Genomic DNA, 21,819 nt, shown 5'->3' on the forward strand with positions numbered 1-21,819 from the left:
ATTTAAAACCTTACATAACATCAAACTCAAAGAAACAGGAGATCAGTACTACCCTCTGAACTGACAGAGAGAAATTCCTTTCCATCTGAACACACAACCATTACACAACATCAAACCCAAATCATCAAACTGAAGAGACAGTAGTTCAGATTATTCCTACAGACACTGCTGATTCACTCTGGTGCACTTACAGTCTCATTTCTTTCTTACAGTCATTATGTGTGTGTTTGTTGGCCTTGTTTTTCTCTTACCTGACAGAAGATCAGCATGCGCCAGATCTTGGAGCCCTTCCTGTAGGCTGTCAATCTCTTCTCAATCTCCTCTGCATAAAAACAAATACAGGGTCAGGATGACCAGCGCTGGTTGCATTTACACGCACAATCTTGCTCTGATTATGCATACGTTGACATTGTCAAAGGGCTTAAAAATGTTCTTTTATTGGGAAAAGATCATGGCAATTTAAACAAAACCAGATCGAAACCTAGGATTCGACTATTACCCTGGTTTTACTTTAAATGTAAAAGTCTAATCACCGTTCTGCCAGCTTATTCAATATATAACAGCTTAGACATCAAAATTGAAGAAAATTTGCAAAATCTCAAGTAACCACAATTTTCTTGCATTATTGGAATATTGATTTTAATGCAAACCCTTAAAATAATATTATTTTAATTATTTATTTTATTCCTGAGGTTCACTTTTTTATATTATATTATATTATAAGCCCTTTCATCTTAAATATTAATTTACAATAAAGTTCATTTTAATTTCAACATTTACCAATACATTATTAAAATCAAAAGCTTTATCTTAATATTATTAAATGGACCTGAGCAAACATGAACTAACAATTAATTAATATTAACAAAGATTAATAAATACTCCAACAAATGTTATTTTTAGTCAATGCATTAAATGACGCTAACTAATGGGGCCTTATTCTAAAGTGTTACCAATTTTTTAAAATAATGAGCTCATTTTTTGGTAGTTGTATGTTGTATGCAAATACAAACTGACAATATAATTACCATAATTACATTCATTCATGATTTATTATGTGACTTTAACACACATTGAATAAAAGTTGATCCCTACAGATTTTAAACAGTCACTGTTGTAAAACAGTCACTAAATAATATTGGCGCTTCTCTGATCCAGAGTCATTTATCAGGAATCCAATTGTTTTTGTGTTTCTCATGCTGGCTGGTGCAAAAATCAATACAGGGCCCACTGTCATTCCACAATGAAACAACCAGGCAAGGGGTAAAGTGCCCAAATACACAAAAGAGCACACAGCAAACACACAACAAACAATACACAAACCATGAAGCTACATACCCAGAATATCATCAAACGTGGCATGCTCATGATCCTGGAGATAAAAAAAAAATAAATAAAAGCAATCAATTCAAACACACAGATTAGACTTAACAACATTCCAGGACTAATTCTGAAAGGAAAATGTTCTTTGTATAATGCTTAATGTCAGTAATCTCTAATATGCACTCGTCCGGTCCAGATAACATTACTGGCTCCTGTTTTTCTTTGTGCTGTTGAGGACGTGTCATTTACTATTGTGTTTGCTATCAGTTTGGTTATCACTTGTCTGTCTAAACCTCTAGACAGTATTTTGCGACGTATCCAGCAGTATCTCATCCTATACAGTGTCTTGGCTCTATTCCACAGGGCATTATCCATGTGTTTCAAGTGTCTATGAAAATCCATAATCTTTAAATTGATATCCAGTGTTTGACATAAAATCTTGATATGTTATCTGTAATATCTGGATGATGCGTCATGTCATAGTAAAAACAGGTTTGACTTACATAGAGTATGGGTATAATAGAAGGATCATCCTTTCGAATAATATTGGGAACATATTCTGCTTTGGGGACTTTAGATGAAATCAGCTAAAAGATACAAAATCACAGAGATAAAAATGATCAGTTACATGAAAGATTTTTAATTAAATGTAATTAAAGGAATAGTTCAGACAAAAATGGAAATTTCTAGATTATTTACTCACACCAAAGCCATCCAAGATGTATATGACTTTCTTTCCTCAGCCAAAGAGAAATTAAGGTTTTGAAGGAAAACATTCCAGGATTTTCTCGATCTAATGAAAGTGAATGGTGCTCAACGTAGACCATTTTTGACAGCCCAAAATCCATATTTAGGCAGCTTCAAAGGGTTCCACACGACCCCAACGATGAATAAGAGTAGCAAAATGTGTTTACAGTGTTGGGGAAAGTTACTTTACTAAGTTACATTACTAAGTAATGTGTTACAATTTTGTGGTACTTCCTAAAAAAAGTAACTAATTGTGTTACTTTTTATAGAAAGTAATGCATTACATTACTTTCCCAATACTTTTTCTTACCTGGGCTAAGCTTGCTTGTTTGTTTTTTAATAGCAAAAAAAAAATTCTATTTTTGGCAAATGTTTAAATATTTAATGGCAAATATTTTTGGCCCTTTCAGACCAAAAGTGAAATGAATAGGTCTCAGGTCGAACAAAATGCAAATTCACACATGTACAGTAGAGGGAGCAGCTCAAAAAAAACCTTTCAGTGTTGCTGCCATTCTGGATTGCAGAAGAATAAGACATAGGAAAAAGTTCAACACTTTACTAGTTACGAGACAGCTGAGTTAATGACCTCTCACATGATGTATGCACGTGTGGAAGGTTACGCGTAACGTAGGCGGCAAGAACCGCCAATTGTTTACGAGAGAAGTTTACATCCAGTATACACACAAGAATGGACCATTTTTAACAATAAAACGAAACAAATACTAATATACAGCAACGATTCTGGACAGAGCTCCTTCTTCACACTTGTAAACAATTCTTCCTGCCTACATCACGTGTGACTTTCCCAACTTGCATATATCAAGTTTTGCAGTGCTTTTTTCTGAAATGACTGATTGTTTTGCTAGAGAAGACCCTTATTCAGCTGGGGTCGTGTGGAGCCCTTTGAAGCTGTCTAAATATGGATTTTGGACCATTCACTTACATTAGAAGGAGAAATCTTTTCCTTCGGCTGAGGAAAGAAAGTCATATACATCTTGGATGATCTTGGGGTGAGTAAATAATCAGGAAATTTGATTTTTGGATGAACTATTCACTTAAGTTAAATTAGGTATATATATATATAAAAAAAACTATTAAATGAAAACTAAATGAAAAATGAAAACTGAATAAACAAATGTACCATAATTTTAGGAGGGATAAAGTCATCCCCTTCACATGCCAGTCTCTCCATCTCTCTCTCCTCCTCCCAGTCCATGTCTTCACATCCGCCCTCGTCTGGGGTACAGCAGGTCGTCTGCAGATCCCCACCTGTGGCACCAGACATCACAGCAGAGATAGACAGTTCAATGACGGACACGGACAAAGCAGAATAAAGACAAAGAGAAGAAAGGAACAAAGAGACAAGGCAGGAATGAGAAGACGAAAATGGTGGTGGAGAAAGAGAAAGGTTGAGACAAAGATAATGGAACAAAGATAAGATATTAGAAAAGATATATATATCAATATTTTTTTTTACATGGACTGCAGTAATTCAGCTGTGAAATTTAACTCTTAGTTTTGTTTCCATGTAAGGAGTCATTATCCTGAAAAAAGGAAAAGTTCACCCAAAAATGTTATTCCAAACCTTTATGCTGTTATATTTTAATGTGGAACATAAAAAGAGAATTTTTGAGGAAATTCCACAGAAGGATAATAGTGACGCAGCTCCAAAATATATCAAAAACAAACTCCACAAAAAGCATAATAAAAGTAGTTCATGTGACTTTACCTACATTTCATATTCCTTGGAATTTCAATTTAAGTCATCTGCAGTGTTATCGTTGTTAAATAAAAATATTAAAAATCATTTTTGCTAAATGAAATAAAATAAGACATACATATTAGCTGAAAAACTTTACAAACACAAAAATTAGAAATGTTGCCTTGGCAACTGACTGAAACATAAAAAGTTTAAATTTAAGTACTAAAATGACTAAAACTAAAACTGTATGTATAAATAAAAATGTACTGAAAAAAAAAATGAATGTAGAAATAAATTAAAGCCAAACAAAAATATAAAAAATACATAGAAATTACTAAAACAATTTAATTTAAAACGAAAACTGAAAAAATAAAATCTAATTTAATATTTAATTGATAAATACTATAATAGTAAATAATACTAAAATAACATTGGTCTATGATCATATGTTAACTTTGTGTGAACAGATCAAAATTCCTTTATTTTCCACTAAAAAAATAACAGACTGTGGGTTTGGAATGACATGAGGGTGAGAAAATGATGACAGTATTTTCATTTTTGGGTGAACTATCCCTTTAACGGGATTTATCTCTTCGGGATTAACAGGATTTTATCTCTTCACACCAAGTATGATGTAACTATACAACACGAAAACAAAAAAAGTGGAATCCTGAATCACTTGTTTGACTGCAGTCCATTTAAATATACAATACACCTAACTAGAGTTACAAATATAAAACTCTACATGAGAGACTGTAGTATCGGTAGTGTAAAAGGGAGAGAAAAACTCCACTAGAAAATCAGCACCACAGAAAACCAGGCAGCTATAGAGAGAGAAAACGGACAGAGAAAAGCAAACATACAAATATTACAACTGTAAGTCAAACGTTCGCAATCGTTCATCAGGCTCCCCGAAGACACAGGTGTAAAGAATAAACGTGATGACAAAAATAAGTCCAAAGACAAACTACACACAGAGTTAACATGCTGACACAGTAGTGCACACACACATACACACACATACGTCTCCAGAGTCCAGACGCTCCAGGCGGGACAGATACTCACAGAGAGAGAAAAAGAGGAGCACATATTCGGGACAGAACCACGCTCAGAGGAAGACAGACAAACAGGATCAGCATCAAGAGCAGAAGAGGCACGTCACTGTGAGACTGTCTATGTGAGTCTACTGTATGTGTGTGTTATACAAGTGTTCCACAGGGTCTTCTGATTGTTAGGTAATGATTTTATGTACACTAACATTCAAACGTTTGGTGTCAGCAAGAATTTTTGGTAACACTTTACATTAAGATCTCATTTGTTAATAGTAGTTAATGTATTAAAGGCACATTATGTAATTTTTCGCCGCTAGAGGTTACCTATTCAAAACAAAGGTGTAGCTTGAAGATGGGAGATGTCGTCTTGACCTCACAGCCGGTGGAAAAGAATCGGGATGGGACTCGGGCAGAAATCATGTTCATGGATGAGATTATTAACGTTACTGTAGTATGAAGCAGAGCAGGGCGAGTGCTGTGAGAGCTGAACGAGGCCGCTGGAGGGATTGTTAATGAGAGATATTTTATAATGCCGCAGACGACGCTTCTGTTTCTGCCAGTCAAGCGTATGTGAGGTAACAATGTGGGGTTGAAAATTATGTTATAACATTACTCTGTGCCTTCGCTCGGCGGCTGCTATGAGACACTTGTTGCACACTGCAGTAAGCTAGACCGATATTAGAATATCATATTAATATAATCTAGAAAACGAGATTCAAACAATAAGACTATGTTGACCCATATAACAATAATTAGATTTCTGTCTATAAATGTATCCAAACAGTTCTTCCCTTGTCTAATAAAACATATAATATATTTAAGTGTCTTTGGTGTTTCCATGGTTTCTACAAAATAAAACTGGAAATCGAGGGTAACGCAGGTATGATCTCACTGGTAGGTGAAGCACGGACACAGTCTGTGTCCTGGTTAAAAATGCTTATTTCTCTGGATTTAAACATTCTTGGAAACATTTGGGATAGTGTAAGTAACATAACACTGTTCTAGTGTTTTTTGGATATTTTAATCTAAAAATCTTACATATTATGCCTTTAATGTTAGTTCATAAAAATACAACTGGTCATTGGTCAACTAGTCATGTTAGTTCACAAAGCATTAAATAATGTTAACAAATACAATTTTTTATTTTAATAATGTATTAGTAAATGTTGAAATTAACATGAACAAAGATTAATAAATGCTGTAGAAGTATTGTTCATTCTTAGTTCATGTTAACTAAAGTAGTTAACTAATGAAACCTTATTGTAAAGTGTTACCAATTTTTTTTTTTTTAAGAAATAATACTTTTATTAAGCGAGTATGCATTCAATTGATCAAAAGTGACAGTAAAGACATTTGCATTGTAACAAAAAAAATATTTCAAATAATTGCTGTTCTTTTGAACTTTCTATTCATCCAAAAATCCTTAAAATGATCATGGTTTCCACAAAAATATTAAGCAGTACGACCATTTTCAACATTGATAATAATAAGAAATGCTTCTTGAGCAGCAAATCAGCAAATTAGAATGATTTGTGAAAGATCATGTGACACCGAAGAATGGAGTAATGATGCTGAAAATTCAGCTTTGCCATCACAGAGAAAAAGTACATTTTAAAATATTAACAGAAAACAGTTATATAAAATTGTAGTAATATTTCAGAATATTAGTATTTATACTGTACTTTTGATCAAATAAATGCAGCCTTTGTGAGCATAAGGGACTTCTTTCAAAAACATTTAAAAATGCTACTGACCCCTAACTTTTGAACGGTAGTGTAAATAATTAACTTCTGTCAATCATTTTATATAGTGATCTATGGGAATATGCTAAGTGTGTCAACGTGTCATGTAGGTGACTGCGTGTGTGTGTGTGTTTGTGTGTGTGTACAGGTGGACTCACTGTCTTTTGAGTCGGTTAGGGAGTCTTGTTTGACAGGGGTCGGATCGCTCCAGGATCGGTTGAAACTCTTCGCCCTGCGCTCTGCAAATGCTAGTGAAGTGGAGAGATGGTCACACGCACACGCACGCAACGCCCCATGATCCTCACAGACTGTGGGCCGCAGCACATACAGTACACTCAAACACACCAACAACCACAACACCATCTACACACACACATTTCTCATATGCTTCAATGTCCATTTCCTCCACTGCCCTTTGCTACACTTGAAACACACACAGAAGCAAAATCGACCAATCCTAAATCGTTTTATTGGTTACAATGACACAAAACTGTCAATCATCCTCCATACAAACACACAAACATTCCCAATATACACATGCACATGCTAACCTACATTCACAAAGCAATGCATCACATGCAAAAACACATGAAAGAAACACAAATGGAGCTGTGCAATCATTCATACTGTATATTCACACATTGACTCACTTTGTGCTTTCATTCTTCTGCTGCCCACCATTCTTAAATGCTTCCGGAAATTCCTAGAAATTAGTTGAAGACAAAAAAAGAGTGGAAGAAGAAGTGAGAGGATAAATCAGGTCGTCAAGACATTTATTTTATTTTTTAGATAAAAAGACAAGAAAACAGCTTGTGTGTGACATTAAACCAAAAACCCTTTGCTCTGCAGTTAATAAATCATATCATATCCATGCTTGAAGATGTGAAGAGATTTCCCTAGGGTTATTCAAAAGAGCAAACATATTTTGAAAGCCATATGAAACCCAAGTGCTTCGCTAAATATTTGCACCACGTAGGCCGTCAGAGACACGAACAGACGTCCTTGCTTGTGTGCACTCCTGTTTAATATTGAACCAGCAAGTGTGTACTTTCTTTGAGCTATCTGGCATCTCTCCAGCTGACTGAGAAAACAGACAGAGAAAAATGCCACTGCAGTAGAGTCTGTCCCACACATCCAACACGACTTACTCTACGCACATCCATGACAACTGTACACTTAATTATAATGGATGAAACTTTAGTAAGGGGTGAACAAAGGTGACAGAGACAACAACAGATGAGAACAACAAATGAGAAGACAGAAGCATTCTTAAGTCAGAAACATACTCTATGCAAGTATACAGATGCAAATGCTAGGCTATCACATTACAAGCATGCTGTCCTGTTGTACATACTGTACACGCAGTGTGTTCTTGTGTTACTGTGGCAGAAGATAGTTACCTTCAAATGTCCATTAAAGAATCTACCAAATTAAAATGTGAGTTTTGAGGAATTTAGTGTGTTAGCATTGAGGCTAGCTATATGCTGGTATATTGTTGACAAAATATCTATGCATTAAAAATGCACAGTCTTTCTAGATGCCGATTTCAAACTGCGCAAAATGGCATTGAAATGAATGGGAACGCTAATGGAATGCTAGCTTTCTCCAGGTATTCATGCTTTTTTAGTCACATTTAGCCACAGAACTGCATCACAGGCCTGTCAATTTTTCATCTGTTTCAAGCCACAAATATTTAGATCACCTCTCAAAAGAAGAAAAACAAATGTGAGAATAAACTGCAAATTTTATGCACTTGTGACTCATATACAGCTCTTGCCGCAGGATTTAATTTACTAAAAACATTCAAAAATGTGTCTAATGTGCCAAGACAGTGATATTAAGATCAAATTCAGTAAACACCTGGATAATATACTATACACAGGCAAGCAGATGAGCCTTTAAACGCAATATGGCATTTGCACTGCGTTCATTATCTGGGTTCATCTACTTGCCTGTACATAGTATGTTTTATTAATAAACTGAATTTGGTCCTGCAATATCATTGTGTTAAGCATTTTCTTTATGGTTTTCTATCCTAAAATGCTTAATATGCAAATTATGCATTATTAGTAAGGTGTATACTGAAAGTGATCTTTTAATATCACCGTCTTAATACAGTAGTAGTTAGTACAAACCTGGTAAAAAATAACTGCCTGTATTGTAAACCCGAATAAGTTGGCAAAACTCAAATTTTTAAGTTAAGAAATTCAAAGTTTAAAGTAAGCAGAACTGGCAGATTTTTATTTTGTACTCATACATTTAATTGTACTTAACTTGAAATGATTGAGTACACTAATTTATACATTTACCTTAAAATTTTCATGTAACCTCAATGTGAGCATTTTTATTAGTGTAAACATAGCTAGCTATAACAAGCTAATTCAGAAAATGCTAATTTGCCAACATGTTAACAATAGCAAGTTATAGCACTTGCTGAATGAGTGCAGCAATATAAAGCATTTAACATATGTGCTCTTCAAACCAAGCCGCATACACCACTTGTCACCATGATGGTAACTCTCCAAAAACCCACATTAACAGAAACTCTTCTAAATTAGCATAACACAACATTAATCACTACTAAATCACCCACCTAACAATAATCTTGCACAAAAAACCTTAACACTTAATTTTAGCATTTACTATCCCTTTCGAGTGCCATGGGCAAACATGCTGGGAAATAGAAATCCCAGCCAGTTTCAGTTAAACTTAAGTTTGTCTAAATTAAAAGAAATAAGTTCATAAAACTCAAAACAATGAAGCAGTTCAGTTTCCTTAAAATATATCAGTTCTGTGAACTTGAAAGAAAAATAAAGTTCTAAATACTCATAAAAGTTAATTTGACTGATTGTTTAATTTAAGTTTGTCCTACTCAAACCAATTAATTATTTTGAGAGTTAGGGTTTACAGTGGAAAAGCTTTGTTTTGCCCTCCACGTGGGAATTCCTGTAAGGATGTGATGTCGCGTGAAAACTATGAATTGTAGGACTGAATAGCATACTACTTTTACTAATTCTGCCATATGGTAGAATTACTAGTGACATGCCACTACACTATTCTGAATTCAGCCAACTTTCATACACAAACACTGCATCCGAATACGCCTACTTCCTTACTATATAGTATGCGAACATGTCAGCACAGACACGTGACAATGCCAACATACCAGATGTAGCATATCTACAGTGCATTCATAATTACACACATGCATACTTTATAGAATATCCTTTTTTAACTGTCGAGAAGCAGGTTCATCATCAAAGGTGATATATGATCTAACAGAATGCAACATTAGATACACTGTATGTTCCTTTAGAGCAACTTTACTCCTGAATTTGTTAGCAACAAATTTGAATTTCATGAGAATTCTGCTGAATGTGTATCTACTAAATAACAACCTGAATGAGTAGACTGACTATAAAAGACAGTTTATGCTAATGCACACTTATAGCACCCATTTTGGCAATGCTGAGATTGTAATGCATACTTGTATTATAAACTGCCTTCGAACACATTTCAGAAAATTTCCATCTACACTTGACATCATGCATTTGGGTTCATTGCGTACTCATGCATTATTCTAAGCCATTTTGTAGTATAAACAGTAAAAGTAATGTGTTCACACTGAAAATTTTAACAAAAAAATGTGCACTTTTAACTGGTTGATGCACTTATTTAACTGAAAAAATGAAGCGTGGAATGTTGTACACCTTATGCACTCAACAGTCGCAGCTTTACTTAGTTAGCCAAATGGGAGGGGCTATCTATCAGACTCTGATGGATGACAAAATAACATTTTATACCTCATATATAAGTGCATAGTACATCATTTGGGATGCAACTTATAATTTGGGCCTTATAGTCCTTGTTCAAACAAAAACAAACTCTTGGCAGAAATGCAATGCTACACATGGCTAGCACACTGGGGAAGCATATCCTCATTAGCCTGTGCACTGTGTATGAAAATTTAATTTCGGAATTTTATCAAGTCTGTTTCAAGGTTTTTCCTCCAAGTGTCCTGTTTTGTGACATAATTGCATTGTTGATCATGACTAATTGGAAGGGAAGTAATGAGAAAACAGAAAGAGTGAGGCAGAAACAGGAGAGGAAGAGAGAAAAAAGCTCTGTTTACACATGTGACAGAGCTGTGCCCACCTGTGAGAGGAGGGAGATATGGAGAAATCTCCTTTTTCTGTCTGTCTTACGGCTTATTTACACCCACGTGCATTAGAGAGAGAGAGAGAGAGAGAAACCTCCTTCGCCCCCGCAGCTGAGGATGAGTCAGAGCCTTTCTTCTCCATTGTCTCTTTTCATTCTCTCACTCTCTATGTCCCATGTCTGCAATCACTGCTCCTCTATTAGCTCTTTAATTTCATCACCACCTCTCTTCGGCTGTTAAATAATTCTATTTCCTCAATCATGCCCCTTTCCTTTTTTTAAAAGTAATATTTCACCAAAAATGAAAATTCTGTCATCATTTCTTTACCCTCAAGTTGTTCTAAACCCATACGGCTTTCTTAATTTTGGAGAGGCTGCTCATTGCAGAGCAAACGGGTGGAGCCTGACATTGTCCAACCACACCCTAACCCTAGCCATAACCCTATCGCTACACATAACTCCACCCGTTAGGTTAAGAGAGGAGGAGCTGGACATCATATGGATCTGCAGTGAGCACCACTTGTTATTTTGTGGATCACAGAAGGGTTAGGATTTATTGAAATACATTTATTAATTATCATAATCTTGGATGCTCTTCTACATACTCTATAATGAAAGTGAATGATGACTGGAGCGTTTGCACTTCAAAAATCATGAAAAGCACCATAAAAGCATCGTATAAAGTTGTCCTCCGGTGTAAAATATATTTAAAGAATCGGAATATAGCGAGCAAATTGTATGAGTTAACTTTATATTGCTTTCCATGCCTGTTTTGGAGCTCGACAGCTCCAGTCTCCATTCACTTTTATAGTGTGAAAAAGAGCAGCTTGAACATTCCGCAAAGTATCTTTTTTTACGTTCTACGGAAGAAAGTCATACAGGTTTCGAACCACATGAGAACTTAAGGTTATTGATGATTATTGAAATTTCTATTTCAGGTGAACGACCCCTTTAAGTGGAAGGTCAGTAGGGTCTGACTATGTGTTATTTCAGGTCACCTCAGCTTTCAGCAATTACTCAGGTGTTTTTCCATACCATATTGTCTTTCCCCTAGAGCAGCTGTGCATTGTGGGAGACATCTGGCTGGCTGCTCCAGAGACTGGTGTCCAATATGACCTCTCCAGCTCCCATTCGTCCCCACAAACTAGAGCAACTCTGATTATGTAATTGTCTGCATGCCTCGTCTTCCACTCATTCAGATTCTCACTCTCCTCCTTTCATCTCTCTCTTTTATTATCTCTCTGTCCTTCCCTCCTTCTCCTGAATGCATGATTGCAGTGTATCATCAGTCTCATAGGGTTGACTTTCCAGAGACGCATCACACCACCCCTGTCCAACAATACACTCCTGAATCATCTGTTACTGTGCTGCTGTGACCATCTGGTCCTGTTTCAATTATCCCTGTTCCTTAGAGAGGACTTTGAATGAAACATACTGGCTAAAAAACAAAGGCCAAACAATCTATATATAAAAAACAACAACAACTTTATTGATTATATGAAGAATATGCTAATAGATCAGATCAATATGCTTTATGAAATATCTGTACTATTATGCAATATATGCTACCCTTTTTCCTTTTTTTCCCCTGTGGCTTTCCAGAGGCTTAGAAATTATAAAATTTGTGTGGAGGGGATTATAACTCTTATCAGTATGACTCATGAATATTAATTAGGTGACATAATGCTCATCCAGTAGTCATAACCGATTTGCTGAAAATCAGCCAAATTAGGATTACTGCTTACTGATTCAATCAAATGCTGATATAACCGGCTGGCAGAAGCTGCACTATGGTGTAATTTGAAAAGCACAGATTTTAAGAAATACATTCAATATAATTTTAATTCAAATCCACTTGTTTTACTGAATTAATCTGAACATTAGTGACATTGTTTAGTGTTGTTGGGAATGTCTATAATATCTCTTGTGGTCATGTTTACATCGGTTTGGTCGTTTTCCAATCTGTTGAGGTTACAAGCAATTGCATTTTTCTTAGTTCAGTCAACACACAGAAAGTTGGTTTGTGACTGCAAAACAAAAAGCAATGTTAAGGTTTGCTGTAACCGTGGAGATGAGACATTGAATCTCAACCCAACTGCACAGAAAATTAGGGGGTAAACTGCTTAAAGACCCGCTGAAGTGTCTTGGAACGCGCAGCATTATTCAATGTGTTGACGTGATTTCAACTGAAACAGGAAGACAGGGCGATATATTGAACAGCCCGGCCCCTTTTTTTAAAATCGCCAATAGCGTTTCGATTTTATTACAGCTCGGCCAGAGCCGTTAAACTCAGTAATACCGTTTATCCTCCTAATCTCCTCTATATCACTTTAAAATATAGCATTCTGTGCAGAATTTAAATGGGTCCCATACCTTTCGTGGTCTAAGCTGACTTGTGGATATGATCCGCTCTGTGCTCTCGTGTCCCTGGGCCAGGCAGACTGTGCTCACGCTGCGGCGGTTCACGTTATACTAACGCAAAAACGGACTTCATTCGCGTCAATGGAAAGCATATTTACACTGTCTGAATCGTTCCCTATCCCCTATATAGTGCACTATGTGCACTTTACCATGTAGAAACTAGTAAATGTGTGAATAAATGACCGATTTCAGCCGAGGCTTCAGTGTCTGTTGATAGTGTAGGAAGGGGCGGGACTACAAATTCTAGAGAGCATTTGACTGGACAGAAGATTTGATGAGACGCTGAAGTGCGATGTGATGTCATGAAAATCCAAGATCCATTTTAGCAGAAGTGAGAGACTGTAAGTTTTGAATGCTTATATCTCCTAAATGCTAATTTTGTCATTGTTTTGGAACACATCAGCTTATTCATAACATTAAGGCTAACATATTCATACTAAAAGCTAAAAAAATTAAATTTTGATTTCAGGGGGACTTTAAGGTGGTTCTTGCCAAAGAATAAAAGATAGAGATGGATGGATGAATGGATGGCTGTACTGCCAAAGCTCTTTCTCTGTCTGACAGGAATAAAGGCAGCGATAAATGACAGGCCTGCAACAAAGTACCTCTGGATGATGGCGACTGACTCCACCTCACTCTTTCTCCTCTTTCTCTCTGCTAGACTCCGGAAAACCCTGCCAGGAGGTGACACAACTTTAATGGCAGAGAGGGCAAGGCTCACTTGAGTGCGGTTAGAGGTTAGAGCCATGCTCATGAAGGGGCAGTGTTAGCCTGGGGTTAAGCAGGAAGAGCTCCTTCTGGGCAAATAAAGGTTCAGACACGAGCAGAGCCCTGAACTGGATTAAAGTATAAATGAACGGGGTTTTTGCCAAAACAGGCTTGCGCAGGAAATAAAAAAAAAATATTTCTTTATTGTTGATGTGTTGTTTTGCAATGATAAGAGAATATCTTGACCTTCTGATAACATAACCAACTGCATCACCTACGGTTTGAAATTCAATTCCAAGACTTAATGTCTCCTTACAATTAAATAAAAGAAGTAATTAAGTAAATAAAATTTAAAGCTGCAGTCCTTAAGTTTTGCCTCTTTGTCGCCATCTCTGTTTAAAACCTGCAATTGCAGTTAGTTGCGGAATTATCATTTTACATGGGTTGTGCATCGGCCTTGGCTCCTCAGCGTGGATGAATCTAATGTTTTGAGGAATGTAGGCCATCAGTCAAAGCACTGGTGTGGATACTGTACTTCGGAATAACAGATACTACGTCTTGGAAGTACAACTAAAATAATAAGTTTCACCGGAAAATGTCATCTGAACAAATAAGTAACATGTCTGCCACTTTTGTTCTGACCAACTGAAAAAAAAAAAAGAGTTCTACAATAAATCTAATGTTGATTAAATCTAATTGGATCACATCAACCATGCAAATTAATATTATTATTGTTATACTTTGTTCTCAAATTGTTAATGTTAACATCAGCATTGCGTGACTACGTGTATTTAGTGTGTATTACCGTGCGTTCACACCGCCGCTGGCAAGAGCGTCAAAGTGACAGGAAGTCATTCATTTTCAATGTGAGCCAGCGGCGAGCTCCGGCGAGAGCGGCGCGGCGCGTCTTAGACGGTGAGAGCGTCGAGAAGAGTTGAAGTCAGGTCAACTTTATGGTAATGAGCTATGACGCGGTTCAGCAGCAACCAATCAGAATGTAGAGGTCCTCTCTTGAGAGGATTCCGATTGGTTGTCGCAACTTTTCATTTACTTTGACCCTCCTGCCAGCGGCGGTTTGAACGCACAGTACAGCGTTGATGGCAGGGCAGCCAGGGCGAATTTTGACACTCTCGCCGGCGGCGGTGTGAACGCACAGTTAGCGTTATCTAATTTGCATTATTTACCCAATGAACCATTAAAATGTCTTATCTGTCCAGCAGAAAAAAAGCAATCTCTGTGTCCATTTTAAACCCGTTAAAAACACAGTTCACACCACCTTTCAAAAGTCCTGCCGATATTTTTATTCTTGTTTTCACACGGGTCTGGTCGCATTCCCTTTTTTGCTGTTAGCCACTTCAAAGTCCGAAGTCTTTTTTTACTATTGGTGATTCACCAGTTGTCGATGATGATGGTCGTCTTTACCATTCTTGATTACAATCCGCCATCAAAATGACAAGCTTAATTATTACAGCTTGCGCAATAATTGATTTTGGATCATTTTTAACCAAAAACAGTTACAGACTGCAGTTTTAAATAAGTAAATAAAAGCTTAAAAAAGAAATTTCATACACCTGCAATACAACATGCTTTTTTATGACTCAAAAAACAATACCAAATTATCCTGTGGGGTACTTAACATTTCTAGATTATCAACTCAAGTCAAAAGATGATCAGCATCAGCATCTGTCAGCATTTCTAAATCATCCAAGACAACTACATCTCTGTCTCTGGCTGAGGTAATCAGAATTTTCCAGACCAGCCTATCAAACGTTTCTCTAAGCTATTTCCTGAATCAAAACGCATCGCTGCATTACACACCACTAAAGCAACATCATCAGTCTTTCCCTCAGGTTTTCAAACCAAGTGCAATGTGATTCTTTTATACATCAAGGTAAAAAATCATTTTACTTCAGTTTCATCATCTTAATGGTGGTGAAATGACAGTTTCCTCTGTAACTTCAAACACACAAGCCCTATTTGAATGAGACCAGTGACCCTGAGAAGATTCAATAAATGTTTGTTTCATAGACGTTAACGTGTGATTTTAAATAGGTTTGTGTTTTCTCACACAATGTGAAACTACAAAGCAACTGCAGAAAAAAAACACCTCAGAGATCCTTAGAAAAATCTAATCCTGTCCAGATAGAAACATCTGTGATAGCATTTTATTTTTCCCCTTCACTTCTTTTCATTTATTTCAAACACTGAATATTGTAAATAAAGCTGAAGTGGTGGGACTGGAGGGATGGTGGGGTGGGCCGTGGTGCAGAAGCTAGCGTTTGACATCACACACTGTCATTTTGTGACATTTAAAGGGTACAAAAAGGGATACTCACGAAATCCTGTAGAGCAGAGAGGCAAGGCAGACAAAAAGGAGAGAGAAAGATAGACAGAATGCTTAGATAACAACCACATTTGAAGAAAGTGTGTGTGGTCATCATGTACTTGTCGGCTCTCTGAGTCAGTTTGACAGTAAATGTCACTAAATGAATGTGTGTTAGTGGCGAGACACCTGTTGTGCCATCTGTACTTGAGGTCAACATAGGGCTCAAACTTTTGTGTGTGTGTGTGTGTGTGTGTCTGTGAGAGAGATGAAGTGAGTACTCACGCCTGCATGGTCGTGGTAGCAGTCTGAAAGCTGAACATGTTCTCTTTAGGGAACCAACTGTTATCGTCTGGTTAGAAACAGACATATAGGGACCACATTAGTATGGTTTAAATGATGCATCTGAATGTATGAATTGTGTCAAACTGAACAAACATATACAGTGGCCCCAAAAAGTTTTTGGATTTGTAAGCCACACTCAGTAGGAATGTAGGAATTTCACTGCACTAGACAACACAATATCAAAGCAAATTAGTGCCCAAATAACTAAGGCTGGGTAAACAATATCGATTTCTCGATTTTAATTGATTCTCATTTTTACGAACCGATATCGATTCTTAAATCCCAAGAATCGATTAGTCTAGTCTGTTTTCAGTTGATGAACGAACAGAACATGTAGCGTGCCTCCCATCCAATAAATCGCAATAATCTTTGTGCTTTGTTACTTTTGATATGTAGCAAAGTCTCAGATTTCAAATGACGTCCATCTTATTATGAGATTCAAAAAATAAATACCGTTTTGGTGCTGTTTAATGTGACGTGACAGATCGCTGTAGCTCCTCAGTTAAAGAGAAGCGGCAGCACGGAGCGCATGTGAACATCCTCTCCTCCGCTTTAATACCAGTTACAGCGCGAAATAAACATGGCTAAACATCTGAAGGTATGTTAAAATATACAGTACAGCTTACCGAAATCCATATCATGTCTCGTGTAATAGCTCAATCAGTGTTTCAACCTCGGAAAGACGTCAATAAAACAGCTTGTCATGTAACGTCACATTTACCTCAGAAAAACAAATTCAGTGACCATAAACTCATAGTCAGCTAGAACAATGAACTCTAGAAAGCAGCATTCTGATAAATATAACTATGCACCGTTACATATTCATTATAATGTTCTTCAATATTTAATCCATGTTTGAATAAATCAGTTATGACAGCCACGATTTAAATGTTTATATTTAAAAAAAACAAAAAAAAAAACGAATTGGAGTAGAAATATGATTATGTAATTCTAAACTTTATTTATTATAAAAAAAAAACATAATTGAGTGTAATTTAAGTCTTTGTATATAAATAAGTTAATTTTAACCTTCAATATTATAGTAAAGTAGTACCAACTGACTCCCATGTGTAGTTTACAGCATTAGTTGAGATTTTTTTCCTCTAGAAAATTTGCCATGTACTGTAACTGATATACTACATCCAAAATAATCGATATTGAATCAAATCGAAATCGTAATCGAATCAAATCGCAAGCATGTGAATAGAAATCAAATCGAATCGTGAAAATTGTGTCAATACCCAGGCCTACAAATTACTATTGTTGGCTATTTTTGCTATTACTATTTTTATTTCTATTACTATTGCTATTTTATAATAAATGCAAAAAACTGTTTATGTTACAGATATGTCTATCTGCTGATTCAAGACTACTGGAAAACTACCTGCTTAACTTGATGCTGAAAGGTTCTAACTTTGCTCAAAGTTAGTAAGCTATTCCATAACACAGTATTTAAGAATTACAATGGCTGTACTTAAAGGGTTAGTTCACCCAAAAATGAAAATGATGTCATTAATTACTCACCCTCATGTCGTTCTACACCCGTAAGACCTTTGTTCATCTTCAGAACACAAATTAAGATATTTTTGATGAAATCCGATGACTCAGTGAGGCCTCTATTGCCAGCAATGTCACCGAACCTCTCAAGATCCAGAAAGGTACTCAAAACATATTTAAAACAGTTCATGTGTGTACAGCGGTTCTACCTTAATATTATAAAGCAACGAGAATACTTTTTGTGCGCCAAAAAAAAATATGAACGAAGGTCTTACGGGTGTAGAATGACATGAGGGTGAGTAATAAATGACATTATTTACATTTTTGGGTGAACTAACCCTTTAATACTTAGGTATTTCTCCGAGGTGTATATAATAAAGGACGTGAAATAATTGCCTAATATTAACTCTACTTTGGTGCTGCAAGGATACTGCACAACGCCACGATAACCGACCTTCTCATCTAAGCTGCCTCAGCGATTAAATAGTCAATGTCAAAATGTTTGAGATCAAATCAAATTAGATGGGATTTATGTTAACAGAAGCTGCAGAGCTGAGTGCAAATTGCAACAATGATTCAGTTAACAGCCATAAGGTGTGAGATAAGATGCAAGTATAGCTAAAACATTTAATATTTGACAGCTTTTTTTACGATTGAAATCCGACAGAAATAATCAGGAATGCAAACTAATAAACTTGCAATTTCGCCATTTTGAATTTAAAATATACAAAGTTCTGGCATGAAACTCTAGATGGCACAGGCTGATAGGTTCTTAACTCATTTGGTAGCGATCATATCATTAGCGCAGCTGATTGGTTGCTGTGGTATCAGTGGCCAATGAGCATGCTGCTCAACATTCAAATACTTGTCATTGTTCGCTGTCAGCAGTCTGCAGCTCGGGTTTATTTAATGTACGTTATATGTGCAGCAGCAGCATGTCTTACATTCTCACAGCAATGTCTGTGAATGTATTGGCAGTAGCAAGTCTCTGTACTTGCTCTGCAGCAGCAGCAATAATCAACAGCAGCAGCAGCGTAGCAGATCTATTCTGCCAAGACATTACATTGCCATATCCATTACCATGCCAATCTCTCAGAGAGTTGTCATGACAGAAATATAATTTATGTAATTTAATTCGTAACTATCAATGAAAGGTAACGAAGCCATTTTCATCACATTAGGCATTAGATTAATAATAAATGTGCATGAATGAATTTAATAAACATAGTTACCTAGCTTTCCTGGTAGCCTCATTGTCTAAGAAAATTATTCATAAAACATATGAATATCAGTTGACCCAATGTTTACTTTTTTCACTGACACGAATGAAAATATTTCAATCAAAGCTCAGCTTTGGGAAGGGAAGAGACACAGGGAAAGATGAGGGAAACTGAGAGAACAAAGAAAGACAGAAGGTGATGGAGATCAGAGAGGAAGAGCAGGTATTGACAAATAATTTACGCTACTGCCCACTAACATGGTTTTAAAGCTATTGTTATCCAATTTTTTGGCCTTCAAACATCTTAAAATGTAGGTAGCATGCCCCCGAACCCCCCATCAAGTTCAAGTTTGGGACCTCTGTATTTATAAAACCCTGCGTTCAAACATTAATTTAAGTGTAGTTTAGCATCCAAATACTTTTTGGGGCCACTGTGTGCAGATTCACCAGCAACAACACACACATGGTCCACTCCACAGAGGGAGAGAGCACAAAAGAGACACACAGGAGAGAAGAGAGAGACACAGGAGAGCGGGAAAAATACAGACCACGGCACATCGAACACATCGACGCCCCCTATTGTTGGCTGAATCCCACCCCTTCCCCTCGGCCAGAACCTCTCTCTCTTTCTCTCTCTTGCCGCTCTCCCCCTCTCACCTCGCTCCAGCCCAGTCATGCGGTCCACACTGCACATCCGCTCTAGTGGTGGCCGGCGCTGCTTGCCTGCCTCTCGGGTGCTGCTTTCCAGGTCCAGGGAGCCTTGGCTGCGTGATGGAGCCCCAGAACAGGACTCACACGCCAGGCCACATTCCTTTCCCTCCCCCCAGCCACGAATGTTGTGTGCGCTGACTGAGCTCTGCAGAGGCTGGGAAAGGTGGTGGTGGTGTGCCCCGTGCTGATGGTGCGACGTTCCAGCACTAGAGATGTGCTGGTGGGGGTTGGTTCCGCCATTTCCGCCTCCACTGATGTTGCCATGATGGTGGTTACCATGATGGTGGTTGCCGTGATGGTGGTTGCCGCTCCCGCTCACACTCCCGCTCCCGCTTCCGCTTCCATGGTGGTGGTGGTGCTGAGTCGGAGAAGATGAGTTGGAGGACGTAGAGGGCTGGGCATGACACGCCTCCCGTCCCCCTTTCAAGACCTCAAGCTCCAGGTTCTCCTTGCTTCCCCGGCTGGTTCCCAGCATGCCGCTCTCTCCAGTGATGGTATAGACCCGAGCAGGCTGCAGGGCACACTCCACACACTTCTGCTGGTCCTCCTCTGCTGAGAAGCTGCGCTCTAGGGACAGCCGGCTCTTGGAGGAAGTCGTCGGAGGTGGTGGTTCCAGGAGGCCCACGGCAGGGTTAATCAAGCTGGGGTCGGCGCTGACGGCGATGCAGCTGTGAAAGTTGTTGTTTTGAGCACACAGGCTGTCTGGGGAATCAGAGTCGTGGCCAACGAGGGTGTCAGACAGTAAGTGATCTTCAAATCAAACATTAGGACAGATGCCGAGAGAAAGAAAGAGGAACAAGTGAGAAACAGCAAAAGATGCACAGAGAAAGAGACAGATGAGGCAACACACGCTACATTAAGAAGTGGTTTCTCATGAAACATGAACACGCCTGGAGTCTGAGAACATCACAGGCTCTAAACGGACCAGAAAAAAGAAGAGCAGAGAGAAACCGCAGAAAGAAAGAGGAATGGAGATATCTGACCTGATCCGTGGTTCTCAGGATGGGTGTGAAGGTACTCTCCAAATGCACGAGCTGCTCTGCAAAGAAACACACACGCACTGGTCATTGGCAGGTCCAGATTGTGAATACAGTCACAGCTGAAGGATGGTGTTAGGCACGACGTGCTGTGAAGTCACGAGGAAATGACTCGGTTCTATTAATGAATCGTTCAAAAAGACTCCAAAACCAAGTACAGGATTTAATCAATCTGATGAATCTTTCAACAAATGAACTCACTAATTCAGACAGAACAGTTTGAGTACTTTGAGTTTTTTTTTTCCTACTATGGAAGTCATTGGCTACCGTCAACTGTTTGATCACCAACATTCTTTAAAATATCTTCTTTTGTGTTCAACAGAAGAAAAAAACTCATACAGGTTTGGAACAACATGACATGAGGGTGTGTAAATGATGACAGAATTTTCCTTTTTGGGTGAACTGTCCCTTTAAGGTTTCTGAAACTTTAAAGGGTTAGTTCAACCCAAAAATGAAAATTCTGTCATTAATTACTCACCCTCATGACGTTCCACACCCATAAGACCTTCGTTCATCTTCGGAACACAAATTAAGATATTTTTAATAAAATCCAATGGCTCAGTGAGGCCTCCATTGCCGGCAAGATAATTAACACTTTCAGATGCCCAGAAAGCTACTAAAGACATATTTAAAACAGTTCATGTGACAACCTTAATGTTATGAAGGGACGAGAATACTTTTTGTGTGCCAAAAAACCCCCCCAAAAAGTAAGTCTAGTGATGGGCGATTTTAAAACACTGCTTCATGAAGCTTCAAAGCTTTACGAATCTTTTGTTTCGAATCAGTGGTTCGGAGCATGTATCAAACAGCCAAAGTCACGTGATTTCAGTAAAC

General features: G+C 37.6%; 1 protein-coding gene across 7 annotated transcripts in view; it reads right to left on the reverse strand.

Annotated features, from left to right (window-relative positions):
* LOC127503973 (NMDA receptor synaptonuclear signaling and neuronal migration factor-like) overlaps nt 1-21,819 on the reverse strand; it is a 48,961-nt gene that overhangs the window by 11,444 nt on the left and 15,698 nt on the right. The window contains exons 2-11 of one of the 7 annotated variants that reach the window (XM_051878260.1): nt 20,932-20,987; nt 19,895-20,698; nt 16,462-16,528; nt 16,190-16,195; nt 13,751-13,819; nt 7,217-7,269; nt 3,212-3,339; nt 1,827-1,910; nt 1,339-1,372; nt 252-322 (exon numbers count right to left, since the gene is read on the reverse strand). In XM_051878260.1, coding sequence (XP_051734220.1) covers nt 252-322; nt 1,339-1,372; nt 1,827-1,910; nt 3,212-3,339; nt 7,217-7,269; nt 13,751-13,819; nt 16,190-16,195; nt 16,462-16,528; nt 19,895-20,698; nt 20,932-20,987 — 1,372 coding nt within the window. Of the gene's footprint in view, nt 1-251; nt 323-1,338; nt 1,373-1,826; nt 1,911-3,211; nt 3,340-6,724; nt 6,815-7,216; nt 7,270-13,750; nt 13,820-16,189; nt 16,196-16,461; nt 16,529-19,894; nt 20,699-20,931; nt 20,988-21,819 lie in introns of all 7 variants that reach the window. The other 6 variants (XM_051878256.1, XM_051878254.1, XM_051878255.1 and 3 more) reach the window with 6 other exon arrangements.

Source organism: Ctenopharyngodon idella, chromosome 21 (assembly GCF_019924925.1).
Source record: "Ctenopharyngodon idella isolate HZGC_01 chromosome 21, HZGC01, whole genome shotgun sequence".
Classification (NCBI taxonomy): domain Eukaryota; kingdom Metazoa; phylum Chordata; class Actinopteri; order Cypriniformes; family Xenocyprididae; genus Ctenopharyngodon; species Ctenopharyngodon idella.